This window comes from Myotis davidii, unplaced genomic scaffold (genome assembly GCF_000327345.1).
Source record: "Myotis davidii unplaced genomic scaffold, ASM32734v1 scaffold573, whole genome shotgun sequence".
NCBI classification, from domain to species: domain Eukaryota; kingdom Metazoa; phylum Chordata; class Mammalia; order Chiroptera; family Vespertilionidae; genus Myotis; species Myotis davidii.
The window spans coordinates 529,615-549,132 of record NW_006285997.1 but is presented as its reverse complement, the minus strand read 5'-3'; the positions used below and the strand labels follow the sequence as shown (position 1 = coordinate 549,132).

General features: G+C 54.0%; 1 protein-coding gene across 1 annotated transcript in view; it reads right to left on the bottom strand.

The window, feature by feature from the left end:
* The window catches only part of DOCK4 (dedicator of cytokinesis 4), a gene marked incomplete at its 3' end in the record, with an annotated part of 102,802 nt that overhangs the window by 52,550 nt on the left and 30,734 nt on the right, over positions 1 to 19,518 (bottom strand). Inside the window, exons 13-23 of the mRNA XM_015559687.1 lie at positions 14,872 to 14,997; positions 12,138 to 12,262; positions 11,249 to 11,411; positions 8,822 to 8,928; positions 7,477 to 7,633; positions 6,049 to 6,146; positions 5,745 to 5,828; positions 5,515 to 5,615; positions 5,346 to 5,427; positions 3,954 to 4,124; positions 3,110 to 3,302 (exon numbers count right to left, since the gene is read on the bottom strand). Coding sequence (XP_015415173.1) covers positions 3,110 to 3,302; positions 3,954 to 4,124; positions 5,346 to 5,427; positions 5,515 to 5,615; positions 5,745 to 5,828; positions 6,049 to 6,146; positions 7,477 to 7,633; positions 8,822 to 8,928; positions 11,249 to 11,411; positions 12,138 to 12,262; positions 14,872 to 14,997 — 1,407 coding nt within the window. The remainder of the gene's footprint in view (positions 1 to 3,109; positions 3,303 to 3,953; positions 4,125 to 5,345; positions 5,428 to 5,514; positions 5,616 to 5,744; positions 5,829 to 6,048; positions 6,147 to 7,476; positions 7,634 to 8,821; positions 8,929 to 11,248; positions 11,412 to 12,137; positions 12,263 to 14,871; positions 14,998 to 19,518) is intronic.

Genomic DNA, 19,518 nt, shown 5'->3' with positions numbered 1-19,518 from the left:
GGGACAATGATACCTTGTTAGCACAGGTAGCTAAGAAGGTACCGGTCCCACACGGTCCATGTTCAAAGCCAGTAGCTCCTTTTTCCAACCCACGATTCCTGCACGCAAAAGGGTTTTCACTCTTGTACTGAAATAGGGTTTTTAGCCTGAGCTGGTCTGGCTCAGTGGACAGAGCATCAGCCTGTGAACTGAAGGGTCCCGGGTTCAATTCCAGTCAAGGGCACATGCCCAGGTTGCGAGCTCGATCCCCAATAGGGGGCGTGTAAGAGGCAGCAGATCTATGATTCTCATCATTGATGTTTCTCTCTCTCTCTCTCTCTCCTTCTCTCTTCCTCTCTGAAATCAATAAAAATATATGTTTTTTAAAAAGAAATGTTTTTTTTAAAAAAAAATTGCTTGTTTTACCTCCAAATATCAAAATGGCATGCTTCTCGGGCCATTTCCTGGTTTTCCACTGAGATGGGTCACCCACTGGCTTCCTAGAGGGCGGACACAATGTGGTTTATTTCACTGGCCTCTCGGCTCCCAGCCCCACTGAAGACTCAGGACACATAGAGAAATGAACACTTGGGGTGTGCCGCCATTCTGACGTCCGGCCCTCTGTGCGTGGTTGGAGTCCTGTTTGGTTTTGGTTTAGTCGATCTCTTTTTGAAAGCTTTTGGGAAATTACTCCTGGTAATTCAGAATTTCATGATTATTCCTTGTCTTTTGGTCTCTTCAATCCATGAACTCATATCCCTCCACTCGGGGAACTTGCCATGAATTACAGCTACGATGATTTCCTTCCCTTTCATTTTTTTCTGTCCTGTGTCTGGAACTTTGCCTACATTCACATCATGAATCTCTCTCTCTCTCTCTTTTAAATTTACCTTTATTGTTGAAAGTATTACAGATGTCCTTTTTTCCCCATTGACCCTCCACCCCCACCCCAGGCCTTCACCACACTATTGTCTCTGTCCATGGGTTATGCATATATGCATATGACTTCTCTGGTTCATCTCTTCCCGCCTCTGCCTGCTTCCCTCTGAGATTCCTTAGTCTGTTCATGCTCCTATGTCTCGGGATCTGTTTTGTTCATCAGTTTATTTTGTTCATTAGATTCCACATACGAGTGAGATCCTGTGGAACTTGTCTTCCTCTGACCGGCTTATTTTGCTTAGCACAATGCTCTCCAGGTCTCTCCATGCTGTCTCCAAGGGTAAGAGATCTCTCTTTTAGAAAATCTTAAACTATCTTCTACTTTTTCTGACTTTTTTTAAATCTTATTTTTTGTCCAACTTTCTGGGCTATTTCCTTACTTTACCCCCCAAGCCTTCAATTAAGTTTCCCTGTTTATGCTCCAATATATTTCTGCTCCAAGGGCCCCTCCTTCCTTCCCAGGCCAGTGTCCTGGGCCTGCAAGCTGGGCAGGCACACAGGCCCTGGGCTCCGAGGGGCCCGCCTGCTCTAGGCCGTCACTTCACCACGAAATTCAGAGTAATTTTCAGACCAGATGCTTGCATTTCCCTGACGTGGCCGCTCACGTCTGCTTCTTGGGGTGACCTCTCCCAATACCGCCCATCCTTGTTTCACGCCTGCATGGTTCGTCTCTTGGGAAATCAGACTCTTTTCTTGATGTTTTGTTTTATTTTCTCACTGAAGTCTCCTTTTCTTTCAAGTTCTTCTTTCTTTGTCTGTTTCTTCCCTTTGGCCTCTGATTTTCACAGGAGCTGGCGACCTTCCATGGTCACCCCTCATCACCAGTGAGCACCCGGCTTGTGGGGCACGAAGGGGGGAGCCCCCACTTCAGAAGCTCTTCTCTCGGCTGGCCAGTCTCCCTGTGGAGGAACCTGCCAGACCCCTCCTGGGCAGCACGAGCCCACACCTGTCAGTGACCGTTAGGCCGGGCCCGGCCATGCTGCTGGGTCTCTGTCTAACGGTGAGGCCTGTCTGTCGTGGGGAGCCCCATCCCCCATTTAGCAGCATCTGATTCTCTGCTCCAGGCCCATCTCATTCACCTCATCCAGGGGGTAAGCTCCTTGGGCAAACTCAGAGGAATCACTCTTGGTTTATAAACACCCATGCGTCCTACATCTGCATAAATTATAATTCCACTTGACTTGTTCATAAAAAATGGGTAACTTAAGGACCTCTATGCTGATCAAAGGAATTAAACTTGTTAGAAACCTACAAGGAAAATTCCAGGCCCACGTGGCTCCTATGAGTCCTATGAAGCATTTTATAGAAGAAACTGTAACAGGTCTGTGTGAATTCTCCCAGAAATCCAAGCAAACAGGGACCACAATGGACTCACGGAAGGAGGCAGGCATCGCCGAGACCCACATTGACCAACGACATTACGAGATTTAAAAAACCACAGATGGGTACCTCCCTCAACACAGAGGCAAACCTCCGTGTAAAATGTCACCAACACCCATGCGGCTGATACATATCTCACTATGATTACACGAGTCTGTCCTGAGGATTTAAGGCCAAACCCTCCATCGGTGCAATTCACAACACTAACAGCGGATGCAGAGAGACCAGGCAAGATCAGCCTCTGCTCGCGATAAAAAAGGCCAAGAGCGAAGGACGGAAGGCCCTCCCGTCAGGTGAACAGGGAAGGGCGTCAGTGAAGTGCCCCCTCCTGCGAACACAACACTAAACAGCAGAGCTGTCTCCTCAAGGCCACAGACAAGGCGAGGGCGTCCACGTCCGCCTGTTGGTGCAGCGCTGGCCTGGTCCCCAGCCAGGTAGCGAGGTGTCTCACAGGAAAAGGCGTATGTGACTCTCTTCCTAACACACATCAGAGGGCGCAAACCAAGGACTCAGGGCGGGAGGGAGCCTTCCTCGGTGCCCGCACAAACACACCGGCCTCACAGGACAAGGACGCGCACCTACACCCACCCAGGGACCAGTCCCTCAGCACCAGGGCTTCCCTCCTTCCAGAAACAGGGCTGAGTAGCCATACGCGTGTGCCTGGCTCCTCAACAGGCCTATCCCACCACCCGGGCCCAGGGCCGTGGAGGAGGAGGCTGGCGTCTCCCATCTGAATGGCTTCGCTGCCCGCGGCCACGGGGGCGAGGCGGGCGTGGGAGCCGCCCTGCGCTCTGCCCTGCGGGACGCCCACCTGGGTTGGTGTAGAGCTGGCTCTCCACGGTCTGGCCGATGCACTGCAGCTTCACCGCCTGCAGCGTCTCGTCCACGTGCAGGAGGGTGGGCAGGCTGCCCAGCGTGTCCTGCACCAGGTTGGCCACTTCCCGGACGTCGAAGAGCTTCAGCAGCTCCGAGTACACGGCGGGGAAGGAGCTCAGGAACACGGCCTTCAAGAGAGAAACGCAGGTCAACCCCCGGCACGTTCTCAGCCGCGAGCTGAGACATCAGGGAGGCCCAGCCCCGCGGCTCAGGGGTTGATGGATCGTCAACCTGTGAACCAGGAGGTCACAGTTCAAGTCCCAGTCAGGGACATGCCAGGGCTGCAGGCTCGATCCTCAGTGTGGGGGGTGCAGGAGGCAGCCGATCCATGATTCTCTCTCATCACTGATGCTTCTATCTCCCTCTCCCTCTCCTTTCCTCTCTGAAATTAATAAAAATGTATTTATTTGGTTGATTGGTTGATTAATCCTCACCCAAGGGTATTTTTCCATCAATTTTTAAAAAATATATATTTTTATTGATTTTTTTTTTACAGCTATCCACTGAGCCAAACCAGTTACGGCTCCATTGATTTTTAGAGGGAGTGGAAAAGAAAGGGAAGGACAGAGAGAAACGTCGATGTGAGAGAAACACATCGATTGGTTGCCTCCTGCACGCACCCTGACCAGGGCCTGGGTCGAGGAGCAGCCTGCAATGGAGATAGCTGCCCTTGACCAGAGTCAAAGCCTGGACCCTTTGGTCTGCAGGCCGACGCTCTACCCACTGAGCCTCACTGGCCAGGGCAATAAAAAATATCTGTAAAAAGAAAAGACACGCACCTGGGACTGAGAGAGCGGCCCGGCCCCCTTGCTCTCCTGCGAGAGGAAGAAGCGCACGGACAGGAGCAGCTCGCGGATGCAGCAGCGGAACTCCTCCTCGTGCTGCCCGCCCGTGGCCAGCGAGAACAGCCGGCGCGACTGCACTATGTACTTGAAGATGTACTCCTGGGCCTGCAGCACAATGGCGACACGTGACCCTCAGTGAGCGCAGGGCACTCACACACAAGGACAGGCAGGGAGCCGGGACAGTTAGACTTCAAATCCCCGATTTAAACGCAAAGGACCGGGAGGTTGCTGAGCAGCATGTGTATGTGGGAGAAGAGTCCCTTTTCCCTGAGGCCTAATGAGGGAAGACGTCTGGATCACTTAACACTTCCCTGGTGGCGGCCAGAGGGGAGGGAGCAGGCTAAGCTGGCAGCTACAGAACAGTCACCGGGGGGTGAAGCAGCAGGACAGTCGTTAGTATGTTGTAGCTACATGGTACTGTCATCCGGTGTCAGGTGGTCCTACACTCATGGGGGGCCTCACCCCTCTGTAAGTTACACACACGTCTACCCACCATACTGTGCACCTGACACTAGTATAATACTGACTGTCCACTATCATTGCACAATTTTTAAAAAAATTTTAAATACATCAATATAAAAATTCTATGTCATTCTTCAGAGGCAAAAACAAAATGTTTTAATCCTCAGAGATTTTTAAATTAACACAAGAAGTCTGTTTTCAAAAGTAATTTTGCTTTGCTAGTGTGTACTCTCGCCACTTAGTATCTTCCCTTCAAGCAGACCCAGTGATCCACGTGTCCTAATATTAAGGGCCCACTTGTCCACCCTCCTCCACCGACATGGCATAGGGCATACCTCACAGCTGGCGTCGGGAGACGGCCGGGTAGTTCCCAGACCATCCCATTAAGAAGCTGTGTTCTCTTTGGACATGCGTGCAAGTGAGATCTCAGCATCTCCACGTGCCTGTGAGCATGTGGCCCCGGGAGGTGGACAGTGTTAAACTAGGGGACCTGGTAAAACCTCAGTTTCCCTTCCGTGGTCCCTGCTAATCTGCAAATGTAAGGAGAATCGCTCCCAGATGGTGATAAAAGCCAGAGCCAGAACGGCCAAGCGTGACCGCCCACCTGCAGTCCTCACACAAACCCCCTCCCGCCAGCCCAGACCCCAGGGGTTCAGGCGCCTAGAGGAGGAAGGTGCATCCCGAGCGGGTGCAGTGGGTGAGCCTGGCGGGTCCCTTCCAGTGTCTCCAGCTCTGCAGTGGCTGGGGTGCGAGTCAGCTCCTTGGGGTGCAGTGAGCGCCACCCCCACCCCTGTCTGCGCGGAGGGGCCTGTTCGCTGAGGCACCGCCACGCCCAGCGCCCTGAGAGGCCTCGTCTGGGGTTACCTTCAGCACCTCCTGGATGTGCTCCTGCCGCTCCGCCTCCGTGATCCGGTCCACGTACCACTTGAGCACCTTGATGAGGTCCCTAAAGTGCGGGGAAACGGGCAGGAGGGCCTGCTTAGAAAAGCGCCCACCACACGGTGGCAAAGTGACGCCGGGAGGAAGGGCTCACCTGTACGCCAGGGCCCCGGCGAAGTGGCTCTCGATGTACGTGTCCATCACCGGCTTGAAGTGATGGAATTTGCTGTCTTGCAGCAGATTGATGATGTGAACCTAAGAAGAGAACGGAGCTTTAGGAAGCCACAGGCAAGCCCAAGCGGTTTTCTGATTTTTAAGAGAACCCTCACGCTCAGAGGGACAAGCGACACTGTTAAGATGTGATGAAAGGGAATGCAAACTCACCAGAGAATCAAACACTTTCGACCCATACTTTTGGGAATTTTCATCTAAAATCCCGAACAAGGTGTCCAGGGTGTCTTGCAGAAACTGTTAGGGAGAGAAGAAGGAAATCCCCCCATCAAATGGGGGTTGTCCTTCCCCTCCGACCAGCCCCACTCCAAGGGCCCCGAGAGGGGCAGGGACCAGCCCCACCCCAAGGGCGCCTCCTGCACGCAGGATCAAAGCCTGGACCCTTCCCGAGGGCCCCGAGAGGGACAGGGACCAGCCCCACCCCGAGGGCCCCGAGAGGGACAGGGACCGCGTGTACCTTGACGATCTCGGAGCCGTCGATCTCTTTTAACTTGGAGAGGCAGCCTGGGATCTTGTCGGGGTGGGTTCTCCACTTCAGAAGGTCAAGCATGTCGCCTTCAAACAGAACAGAAATTCATGCCTCACCCGAGAGCACGCGTCCCAGGCTGTGGCTGTCTGTCTGCGCCCCGCCGGGCTGAGAACCCCAGGCAGCCAGCTATGCCAGGCTCGGCCCCGCTGTGTTCCCAGCACCCACCACCCCCAGGGCGGGAGATGGCCCCCCAACATGCTCCAGGTTTGGTAAATGGTTGATAGTCCACATAGCGCTCTGCCCAGGTGGCCTTATTTAGGGAACATCACGACCCACTGATGATAAAGTCTGGGCAACGTGGCATCTCTTAACCCGGGGCTGACAGCCCTCCGTCAGGGTCCCCCAAAATAGAGGATGCTGCTGACTGTAAAAAGCACATCTCCAGAGAGACTCTGGAAGGGGAGAGATGGACACAAAGACAAGCCTGAGAGAACCGTGTCCCGGGTCGGCGTATAGAAACAGGCAGTGGCCCGAGGAACCCAGAGGTGTTCAGGCCTGTGCCCGATGCCCACAAGGAGGCATCATCTCCCGCCACTGCCGCCACCCTGCGCCTCCGAGAGACCGGCAGCTCTGAGCCCTTTGCAGGCACAGCGCTTCACCAGGCGCGAGGCCTCCCTGCGGGGGGCTCTCCTCAACGCCAGGCCCCGACTCATTCACACGGACTTTGGGGTGCGCGCCAGACCCGTCATGTGGCGACGAGGAAGAACCCAGGCGTGTCTGACTCCCCGCATCACAGACGTGGCTTTCAGGACGTTTGTCCGGATCATCTTGCTTCATTACTTATCGCTTCCTGAACACCCTGCACAGACAGGAACCTACACCCCAAAGCCGTACCCGCTAGTTAAACACCAACCGGCTTTACGCCACAGCCTGCAACTGCGTGTCTATGGAGCCATAAACCAGGGAGAGGAAGGTGGTGGTGTTCTTTCTCTCATTCTATTCTCTCTTTTTTCCAAAATATATTTTTATTGATTTCAGAGAGGAAGGGAGAGAGAGAAACATGAGAGAGACTCATTGATTGGCTGCCTCACACAGGTGCCCTGACAGGGAATAGAACCGGAACCTCCTGCTTCATAGGTCAGTGCTCAACCACTGAGCACACTGGTCCGGCTTATTCTCATTTTTTAAGCAGGTGGTTTTGAGGGTTGATTGGAAAGCTGTCTACGTGAGCTCCAATCCTGGGTCATTATGAGGCCCTCACGTGACATGCATTGTACAGACCCGGGTCAGGATGGTCCCGTTTTCCTGGGGACCCGCCCCAGAGCGGTCGCTCTCCTCCAGGGTCTGAACTGCCGGCTGGTGACGGACGAGGCCCACCAAACCCCAGCCCCGCACCCCGAGAGGGTGGGACGCTACCGTTCTGGGTGAGTTTCGTGGAGCAGAGGAATGACGTGATCCAAAAAGACTCCTTGGTGGTCTTGGTGGCGAGGCTGCTAGTCCCAAGGAGCAGGCCCTTGGAGAAGGGGAGCTTGAGGTAGCGGGCAGGGTCCTGCAGGTTCGTGTTTTCTTCGCACTGTTCAAAACCAGAAAGGAAGGAGGCCTCCTGAGAATTACAGTTTCCGGCCCTCGTGGGTACAACCTGGGAAGCACTCCAAACAGAGTCACGAGTAGGTTCTGGCTTTGGAGTGGACGCAGCAGAGCTGTGTAAGAGGAACAAGGCTCGGGTTCGGACCGGGACCGGCTGGGGTGGAGCCCCGGCTCTGACACTCCCCACACGGGGGGCTGCCCCACGCTCCTTACCCCGTGGGACTTCCCTGCCCGTCTCTACGCCCCTGGTGTGGTCGTGAGGAGCGGAACAGAGGGAGCCGTGCGCTGTGCCTGGCTGGTGGGCAGCACAGAATTTTGGAAAAAACACTCAAGTTCTTCCAACAGCTCAGCTGAGGCAGCTTTGAAACAACTCCTTCCTTTGAGAACGGGCGACCGGAGGGGACGGTATTCAGGGGAACCTGACAGTCCATCCCTGAGGGGGACTCTCCCTCCCAGAAAACGCCGCTAACAAAGGTAAGAAGAACTGCAGATCTGAAAACAGACAGCTTCACACTCCTGATGTAAGTCCCTTCAGGCAAGGATGGTCATTCCGCGCTAAAACCAGCGGGAACAGGACAGAGGAGATGGACACCCGCGATGCCCACGGAGCAGCCCACAATCCTCCTCCTGCAAGAGGCCGAGGGCCCTGGGCGTGGGGGACGGGCTGTCATCACACCAACGCGGGCATGCCGAGGGCGACACCCCCTCCACAGCGCCGCCCACAGGCGCTGCCCCTCTGTCTCACAGCCTGTCCGTCCTCGTTCTCCGAGGCTCTCGGCTCCTAACTCACCAGGCAGCAGGGATTCTTTTTTACATGTTTTTATTGATGTCAGAGAGGAAGGGAGAGGGAAAGGAAGATAGAAAATCTATGGGAGAGAATCACTGATCGGCTGCCTCCCGCCTGCCCGCTACTGGGGATCGAGCCTGCAGCCCGGGCATGTGCCTGACCGGGAATCGCACCAGTGACCTCTTGGTGCAACCACTGAGCCACACCAGCTGGGCTGAGCTCGCTAATCTTAAAGAACATAGAAACGACACTGCATAGAGTTGACAGACGTTTTTGTCACCCCAGGAAAACCCAGTTACGCCCCTAAGCCGGATGGGTGGTTCCACGTGGACCCCCGGCATCTTGGGGGACATGGGACCTGCCACCACCAGCCCCTGCTCATGTTACCTTGTGCACGATGAGCTCGTGCGTGCCATCTGGGAGCGTCCTGCCGTCCTCCTGCATCAGGGGGATGAAAGAGAAGCCAAACAGCTTCTTCTCGCCCTTCTCCTTGGCTGTGGGGAAAACAAAGATGGCGACGACTTACTGGCTCCCGTAAGCACCTGCCGACACAAGGCTCAGAGACACAGGCCGTGGAGAAGCCGCTGACCAAGCCATCCCGCCCACACTCGGCAGCGCCCTTTGCATCAATGGAGCTCTGTTGGCAGCGGCCCCTCCACCCCCATCCCTGCCCCTTCGGCAGCAATTTCCACTCCCTGACTAACCTGCTTCGTGGGCTCATTACTATCTGAAATGACGGGTAATCTTCCTTCATTTGTGTATCGCCCCTTTCTTATCACATCCCACCCCCCACTTGGGGATGTAAGCTCCACGGAGGGCAGGTTCCTTCTCTGTTTTGCTTTATTCTAAGCTTGGCGTCTCCAAGAGTGAGTGCGAAGACCACAGGAGGTTCTCAAGAACCACATGTGACTGCACGCATGAGCTAACGCATGTGAAATGCAGTGTTTCGCTTGCTACTCACGGAAAGGGGTCTTGAGCCCGACCAGCGTGGCTCAGTGGCTGATTATCAACCTATGAGCTGGGAGGTCACAGTTTGATTCCCGGTCAGGGCATATGCCCAGGCTGCCGCCTCCTGGGGACCTGCCAGCCACGCTGGGAACAGCGGGAAAGCGGTGGACGGCTGTCAAGGGGCTCGCTGCATAGGGGCTGGAAGCTGGAAGGAGGGCCATGGTTTTCAGGTGCCTAACTGAGAACTGCAACGGCTGAGGGGCCGAGGAGCCTCAGCAAGGAGCGTGGATAAGGAAACTGAGATCACAGATGGGAGGTGCGCGGCCTACACCTCCCTATTCCCGCCGCTACCTTCCTCCAAAACCTGGAGCAAGCTTTCGGGGAGCCTGTGTGTTCAACTCCACTCTCCGTCTGCATTTATCTATTTTAGTTTTTTGTTGATTGATTTTAGAGAGCGAAGGAAGAGGGAGAGAGAGAAACACCGATGTGTTGCTCCATTATTCATGCATTCATTGGTGGATTTTTGTATGTGCCCTGACTGGGAATCGAACCCACAACGTTGGTGTATCGACGCGGCGCTCTAACCAAGAAGCCACCCACCAGGGCCTCCTCCTGCCTGGAGATAGGCAGGGAGGCGTCCCAGGGCCTGGTGGCTGTTCCTCCCTACACAGGCCACACGTGGAGCCTGACACGGGATGGGAAAGCCCAGCTCGGAGGTGAGACCTGAGGGGGAGTTAGACACGGTGACCTTGACGGTCAGACACGAGGCTTCAGGCAAATGTCCCTCCCTCACAGCTGCTTCTGCATTTAACCCCCGAGAGGACCCCACACAGAGACCTGCCATCCTGCCTGCTGGCTCTAGCCCCCGCACGAGGCCGTCCCAGAAGATGGAATGATCACATAGGATTTTCTTTTTTAATCATTCATTTCAGCTCCAGAGTAAAGCTGGGCAAATGTCAATATTCTTTACAAAGTAAGCAAAAGTCATGATCATTCCGTCTTTGCCTCAGTTGATCACTGGCACCTGACAGACGCGTCCGCTCGATCCCCTCTGGAAAGTGTCTCTTCACTCAGCCCCCGACTCTCCTCCCGCCTCACCGGCTACTCCTTCCTAAGCTCGGCTGTGCCTCCCTGCCCCTCTCTCAAGATCTCCCTCCGTGGGATCATCCGCAGACTCTCCTCTAATCTCTAGGCCAGTGATGGCGAACCTATGACACAGGTGTCAGAGGTGACACATGAACTCATTTTTTTGGTTGATTTTTCTTTGTTAAATGGCATTTAAATATATAAAATAAATATCAAAAATATAAGTCTTTTACTATGGTTGCAAATATCAAAAAATTTCTATATGTGACACAGCACCAGATTTAAGTTAGAGTTTTCAAAATGCTGACACGCCGAGCTCAAAAGGTTCACCATCACTGCTCTAGACGGACTACTTAGAAACCTGCCCAGCCTCGCGGCTCTGGAATCACCCACATGCTAGTGGTACATGGGAGCCGGCTGCCCCTGGGCATGAGGCCCACGGAGCATGAGGCCCACGGAGCACGAGGCCCACAGAGCACGAGGCCCACGGAGCACGAGGCCCACGGAGCATGAGGCCCACGGAGCACGAGGCCCACAGAGCACGAGGCCCACAGAGAACACGAGGCCCACAGAGCACGAGGCCCACGGAGCACAAGGCCCACGGAGCACGAGGCCCACAGAGCACCCCGCTACCCACGGGCAAGTCAGTGACATCCCGTTGGCGGCTTGAAGTGACCACAGTGGGAGGATCTACCCCACGGCAACCATTAAACGCTGTGCTCCGGCGCCCTCACCCCAACTCCACACGACACCCCGCACGGCTGAGCCAGGGCCACTCACTGGAGCAATGCCGGAACTCGAAGCGGATGTGCGCGGCCCGGAACTTGTCCACGGGGATGGGCAGCTTCAGCAGCTCGGCCCAGCGCGGGCTGTTGTTGTGGTAGAGCACGAAGGAGTGGTACTCGCTGGCCGGGGGCTCCCCGGAGCCGAAGGAGATGAAGTCCTGACGGAGAAAAGGGGTGATGAAGGCAGCGCCCTGGAGATTGCTGTGAAAGCAGCCGGCGACGGCTTCGGGGATCTGCCTGCTCCCCACACACACTCGGGTCGTGGGGCTGGCTCCGCGGGTGCCGGCTTCACTCTGAAGCTGGTCTCCCAGGCCCCGTGCACGGGTGGGGCTCGGGGATGTGCACGAGGCGGGCAATGGCACGGCCCAGGTGAAGGTCGAGGCCACGGCAGAGCTGGCCCTCTGTGGTGAAAGCCGTGCTGTGCCCCCGGGAAGCTCACACAGACCACCCTTCCCCAGAGAACCCGGGGCCACCTCCCCAGCTCCTCACGCCCGTCTCCACGCCTCCCTTTGGTCAAAATGAAAATACACACGATAAAAGGTGTGATTTTTTTGTTTGCTTTTACCAACGGCCAACTGAAAGTATTTGTCTCCAAAACCATGACAGATGAAAGGGAAACATACGAAATGGCTTTAAAATACTGTATTTACAGAATAACGGCTGGGAGGAGATTGCAGACACGGTTAATTAAACAATTAAACTGTAAGAGCCTGTTAGCTTTCCGACGTTCCTTTCTGAACAGCATTTTAATGATTTAAAACATCCCCGGGGATAGAGAAGAAAGGGAAGACTGAAAATCCTGCAGGTCAGAAATTAACTGATCTCGCTCCGGATGAGCCCAAAGCGATGGCTGGGGACTGTCTCACCCAGGACCACCGCCTTACCTTCAGGGTCTGGCCGCCGCTCTCCACGATGAACATCGTCACCTCCACGTTCCTGGCCACGCTCTTGCCTCCTTTCTCAAACTCCCCCCTCTCCACGGTGATGTACAAGTCGTTCCGCATCTCACCTGGGGGCCGGGGGGAATGAAAGCCGTTTTACATCTGCTCAGGGGGGAAATGAAGGACTCTGCAGAGGAAAGCTCCGTTCATCAAGCGCAGGGCTCCACACACATTTCCTATTTATTCTTGTAGGAAAGGGTGCCCACCCTCCCTGCCGGTCTCCATGCCCCGTCAGGCCGCCTCTGCAGGCCGCATTCGCAGCAATGAGCGTGTGCGTCCAGGAGGCGCCCCTGGGGTTGAGGAGTAAGGCGCTGTCCGATGTCCCCATATCCCCGTATTTCCCTCCTGGCATCTATGAGGTGTGACGACAGAATGACAGCCCCGCGGGGCGGCTCCAAGAAGCCAGTCTGACACTCGGGCGCCCAAAGGGGAGAGAATGGCAGGCCCACAAGGACAGTTACAGGGCACGTCTTTTCCAGAATTCCAGACACGGGGACCTCACAGCCGCCAGGAGACTTGGCTTGGGAGAGACGGGAGCGAGCCTGACTCCACAGCAAGTTCCTGTCTATCACAGGAGCCAGACCCAAGCGCCTGGGCAAGCACGTCCCAGACAGTGACTCAGGCCACAGGGTGTCTGTCACGTGGCCTCACATTTTCCACGTTCACCGATCCAGAGACCACAGCCGGCGGCCTTCTCCGCTGACATGTGGTTTTTAGATCAGATCTGCCCACCCCGTTGCTTCCCGGCGGGATGACACTTTTCCTTTTTTGTGAAAGAGGAACTACCAGGTATTTATAGCTCAGAAGGAAAAAGTATCGGAATCGCCCGCCACCAAGGTACACAGCATTTTTCAACCACGTGCATGGGATGCGGGGCTGGGCCCTGCACAAGGTCAGGTCGGGAGACTCCGGCTGTTCTCCCGGCCTCCGGGGGTGATTCCCCCCGGAAGGCCACGGGACGCTGCACACTGTGCCTGGGCCTCTCAGAGCAACTGCCCCTCACGCTATGACACGTGGGTTTCGACTGTGACTGAGACGACCTGTTTTCTACAAACCCCATGGGCCCCTGCAGCCCCTTCATCTGCTCTTTCTACCCTTTTCTTGGTGGTGGAGGGGGCTGGCAGCTTGAGAAAATACTACCGTTTGGCATTTGCTCTAAGAGTGTGAATCTCATGCCAAAACCGGTTTGGCCCAGTGGATAGAGCGTCGGCCTTCGGACTGAAAGGTCCCAGGTTCAATTCCGGTCAAGGGCATGTACCTGGGTTGTGGGCGCATCCCCGGTAGGAGGTGTGCAGGAGGCAGCTGGTCAATGTTTCTCTCTCATCGATGTTTCCAACTCTCTATCTCTCTCCCTTCCTCTCTGTAAAAAGATCACTGCGGAAGGTTGGAGACAGTGCTGCCTCTGGATTCCGTAGATCTAGGAATGAAGAGAATATAAACTGAAAAACGGTGCCCTGGCTGGTTTGGCTCAGTAGATAGAGCATCAGCCTGTAGGCTGAAGGGTCCCAGGTTTCATTTCGGTCAAGGGCACGTGCCCGGGTTTCAGGCTTGATCCCCAGTAGGGGGCGTGGAGGAAGCAGCCAATCAATGATTCTCTCTCATCACTGATGTTTCTATCTCTCTCTCCCTCTCCCTTCCTCTCTGAAATCAATAAAAATATATATTTTTTAAAAAAAAATGAGGGAGAAAAGGAGATTCACACTCTTTTTCTTTTATAAAATATATTTTTATTGATTTCAGAGAGGAAGGGAGAGGGAGAGAGAGAGATAGAAACATCAATGATGAGAGAGAATCATGATTGGCTGCCTCCTAAACCCCCCACCACTGGGGATGTGCCTGCAACCAAGGTACCTGCCCTTGACTGGAATTGAACCTGGGAGCCTTCAGTCCACAGGCCAATGCTCTATCCACTGAGCCAAACCGGTTAGGGCTCCCCCTCATTTTTAAAATAATTTAAGTGTAGCCGGTATACAATATTATATGGGTTACATTAGTTTCAAGTGCACAATATAGCGATTTGACATTTTTGAAACCTTACAATGTGACCACCCCACTAAAAAGAGCACGAACCCCCTTCTCCCCATCTCCTCCACTGAGGAACACTTTTTGGAGTGTGTTTTGGCTGCACACACACACACACACACACACACATCTCTGGTGACAAAATCCTCCAAGAAAGGCTAAATGTTGCTCAATAACTTCTCTAAACCTACAGGGCTTCCTCTCAGCAACCTCACTGACACTCCCCACCCGAGGGGGACATTCTCTGGACACGACCTCAATGTCCCTCCGATCACAGTCAGATGACACATGGCCACGCCTCCCACGCCACCTGTCCTCCCATTATCAAAGTGTAGGTACTATTAAAACACGGTTCCTTCTTAGCACACACAGCAGGTCCCCGAGTCAGGTCATTTCGTTATAAGACTGATGAGATGCGGCAGAAACTGAACTCCTGTTTCTCTCCACTAGTTCGCCTGCGGGAAAACTGGCTTCATTATGCGTCCTTTCGCCTAAAGTCGCAGAACCTGCCGACGACAGTCAGTGAGGGCTTGCGGTGCCTCCTCTCCTTCCTCAGCGTCGCCACCTGAACGCTTCGAAATCCGAAAACTGTCTCCAGGGTCGAACACAGACACAATCCGTCCACTTCATCACGTGGGCAGCTCGAGCCACTTACCCGGCATGATGATGTTGGAGAAGCCCAGCTTCCTGGTGATGGACACGCCGTGAGAAAACACCGACGGGTACTCCCTGCGGATCTGCTCAAGGTCTCCGTGCAGCAGCTGCAGGGACACGGCCAAGCCTGGAACAGACGAGGGCGCGGGGTCACAGGCCGGGGCCAGACACCCAAGAGCTCCCCAAGCCCAAACCAGGGCACCAGGGTTCACTGATTGGTTTTTACTGATGTCAGAGAGGACGGGAGAGGGAGAGGGAGAGGGAGATAGAAACATCAATGACGAGAATCATCCATCAACTGCCTCCTGCACGCCCCCTACTGGGGACTGAGCCTAAAACCAGGGCATGTGCCCTGACAGATCAAACCCTGACCTCCTGGTTCATAGGTCAATGCTCAACCACCGAGACACACCGGCTGGGCAAGGTACCAGTATTTTGGGTCACTATTTAGACAAAAGCACCAGAATCCATAGGGATGACTTCTAGGACAGACTTTCCAGCCTGAATCCTGAGTGTTCCCAGAGGGAAGGAGGTACACAGCGACGGAAAACCCGTAAACAGGACCCTGAGAAGGGAGGTCTGGCTCCTCGCCCCATCTTCTCTCCCCAGCACCCGGAGGAAACATTCATCCCACGTGTCAGCCATCCCGCCCCATCACGGCTTAGGACACCACCATGCCATCCACACACAGAGACGTTAAGAGTGGCGGTGATCGTGCTGAAATGAAGAGAAGCAGGACGGATTTACATACACCCGGATGGGGCTCTCCCTCTCGCCCTCCTTCTCTGTAGGATTCAACAAGTAACAGCAGAAGCAGGGCTTCCTGTTGGTTTGTGTGCTTTTCAATAGAGTAGTTCAAACATCAAGGGCATTTGTTTTACAGGAAAGCATGAGGCTCAGAGAGGAGCCTTTCTGGTCCAGATCCGATGTAGAGGAGGCCCGGCGACTGAGGGGCGGGGCGGACAGGAGGCCACGCCCACACGTCACATCCCTGGCCTCCTGGGCATGGACCTAAGAGCTCGCTGTGTCAGAGTTGCTGCGGGAATTGAATGAGCACATCTGTCCATCTGTCCTCTGAGAGCCGCAGGGGCCGGACGGCGGGAGGAGAATGGTCCAGATGATCTGCCGGTGACAGCAGGTTCCCGTGGAAACCCAGAGGCGGGGGAACGAAGACTCGCTCACTCACGTGTTACCATCCCTCCGCCCCAGGAGTGGTTTCTCCCTGACGCACTCTCTCCCATGACCTACCCACTCATCACTGGTGTCTCTACTCTCCTCCACTTCTGTCCTTTTGCCTTCAGAATACTCACCCGCACCGTCCCCATCCCCCCCTGGGGATGCTGGCATCTGGGGAAGGCAGACCAGTGTGCGCCTGACACTTGCACAGGGACAGCCCCTCCCACAGGACATGCACACGGCCTGGCGCTCTGAGCCATGCGTCCAGGCGGAGGGTCCGGTGGATTGGACAGCGTTCTGAGGTCCTGTGAGTTTCTGCAAGGACTTCTCATCACAGGCTCTGCCCAGGGCACTGGGAGCATGATGAGGAATACGTGAGGCAAGGGGAGAGAAGAGCCAACTGATAATGAAAAAAGCAACCACCAACCGATCACGCTACTCGGGGCAGGGGCTGGAGGAAAGAAACGCGACAGGATTCGTATTCTGCTATTTTGGAGCCAAAATTTATGTAACCATCAGTAGGTTTTTTTTCTTAAAGTAGGCAGAATACTTTACAGAGGATAAGGCAATGAGAGAAGAAACACATTTGGAGCCCATGTGAATGCTGAAGAAAACTGAAGATGCGAAACAGAGAAAACGTATGTTCTAGGGCAAGACAGGCATGGAAGCATGAACAGTGAAACACAACCATGTTCTAGCCAGCCAGAGCCATAGAGATGAGGGTGCAGGGGATAGAGCGGCCCATGTGGGAGACACACCCAGAGGAGCCAGCGGGGCACAGAGGAGCCAGGCACATGGGAGGCAAGGAGGAGGTGACAGAACACAGACACCACCGGGTAGGGGGTTGGGGGGTGGGGAGAGGAAAGCCATGGAGCCGAGCGGCCCTAAAATTCGACAAGGTGTGTTAGCTTCATTCACCCCGAAGGTTTGGGAAGATGTGTGTCATGATCTCATTTGTTCAGCGAGTGGCACGAGTGTGGAGGAGAGCCTGTTGAAGTGACCCAGTTCCTCCGGAATAAGGAACTCACGGGGAGTCAGGGACTGGGAAGGCCAGCCGGACCGCGGGCTCACTCAACGTACCTGGCTCTTCCCAAATCCTCGACTCCGTTTCTGTTAAAGCAGACAAAACACGCATGACAATATCCAGGTGATGTATTCAGCCCTGTACACCTGAAACCTACATCATTCTACTAGCCAATGTCACCACAATAAATTCAGTGAAAATTAAGGAAAGCGCACAGACACATGCACTATTGGCAGAATGGGGCAGCGTGGAACAGGAATGTTCAAATAAGGGGGAATGCTGCTGACTGAGGAGATTTGAAAATTCAGAGAGGATTTTTTTATAAACCAGGATTTCCAACAACATAAGCGGAAGAATTAGGTGAAAACTTTAATTTCACAAAACAGGTCCATCGGGTTTTACAATCCCCTTTTTTTTCTGGCCCAGAATAAAATTGCTAAGGGGGAAACGGTCCCCTTTACCAGAAGAAGCACTCATTAAACTGAGCTTTTTAACAACCAGCCTCGATGTTTAGGACCCAACTGCCAGGGTAGGGTCTGAGCTCTAATTTTAATGAAAGGCCCGGTCACCAATTAGTCTAGAGTGAGTCACACACAGCACGGTCTTCGGGACAAAGCTCGGCTCCGGAGGCAGCACAGGAGGGAAGGCGCGGAGGCTGTTACACCGCAGGGTCCAGAGCTGGTGGCTCCCATTCCAGGGAAGTGAGGCTAACTCGCTCTGTAAGGGGCGTCCTTTGAAATTCATGAGATTCTGCACTTTCACATTAAAAATACAGCAAGCACAGCATGATTCATAAGTAGCTGGCAAAATTAATTTCCGACTAGATCAGCCGTTCTGCCACCAGTGAACCAAATGACACAGAGCTGGGAATAGCGACAGAAATGCCAAAAGTGGAAAACGGTCATAAATACACTGACCACGTGTTACGGTTAGGCGTGCAGTGTACAGAGCACATGACACAGCTCCCGGTGGCCATGTGGCCGTGCTGTCCGCATCTGCAGAGATGCCCGGCTGCGCCCAGGCCCGTCCCTGCCCGGGGTGGGGGTGGGTGGGAGAAGGGAGCCCCGGCCTCTCAGCCAGCTTTCCCAGGAATTCAGCCACGCAGCGCTGAGCGATGACAAAGGCTGGCGGGCTTCACCTGCTGGGGAGGCCGCACCCCTGACAGCTGAGGGGAGAAGAGCTCCAGCTCTTGGCCACACCCACCTGGTGCAGAATTCCCATCATGCTGAGCGGGGACCAGTGGGAGGAGGAAGCGGACTGTGGCACAAGGGCCACCAACTCTCTCTGTTCTTATCAAGATTCAGTTGTAATTCTTGTCCGGCCGGCCTGGCTCGCTGGTCGAGTGCTGCCCTATGAACCAGAAGGCTGTGGTTCGATTCCCGGTGAGGGCGCATGCCCGGGGTGCAGGCTCGGTCTCTGGCTGGGGTGCATACCAGCCAACTTATATTCTGGAGGCAGCCAACTTATATTCTTTTTTCACGTCTTTGTTTCCCCCCCTCTCCCTTCTTCTCTCTCTAAAAATCAATAAAGACATTTTTTTATTACAAAATAAAGTGAATACACTAGAAGCATATATGTTATTTGAGTCCAACTCCTGGCTGCAGGAAGCAGGGAGCCCGGGCTCAGGTGTGGGGTTTCCATGGGAGGTCATGAAGAGACAGGAGGGGTCAGCCCAGGCGGCCGACGGAGCAGTGTGGTGCTTACATGTTGGGGTGAGCAGAGTACAGGGGAGTCACGCCTGACACCTGAGGGCGGAGAATGTGTGTATGTATGTGTGATATGCGTGTATGTGTGATTTGTACATACATGTGCCTATACAACTCTTAAAAATGGTAATTCAGTAACATTAAATGGCTATACAGAGAGAGAATGTACATATATACACAATAACTATTTTAAAACCCTATATATTTATATATATGCAAAGGATGAATACATACATGTGTGTATATATATATGTGTACACACACAAAAACACACAGAGAGAAGGATAAAACCAATATAGTACAATGTTCGCTGTTGAGAAATCAGAAATTCTTTGCACTATTCTTGCAACATTTCTGCAAGTCAAATTAACTAAAAACAAAGACTAAAAAAAAAGCATAGTTTCATAATCAGAAAACCCCAAAGGTGAGCCAAAAGGTCACACGCTACATGTCTAGCCGATAGGTGGCGCCAACAAGTACCACTTCCAATGGTCAGAAAACAGTTTCTAAAGGCATCGATGTTCCGACTCCCGCACAGATACAGAATCACATGGTTCAGTCAATTGACTCAGATGACCACACTGGCATGTGAGGCGAGGTTGCCCAACCACCGCCCCCCTCCCCACACACACACAACAGTCCACGTCTCCCCAAAGCCTGCTCTCAGCTCAGCCAACTAAACACACCACAGCTCCATGCAAGGAGTGCAACCCTCCTGGTCAGAGCCCACACACCTCCCTCT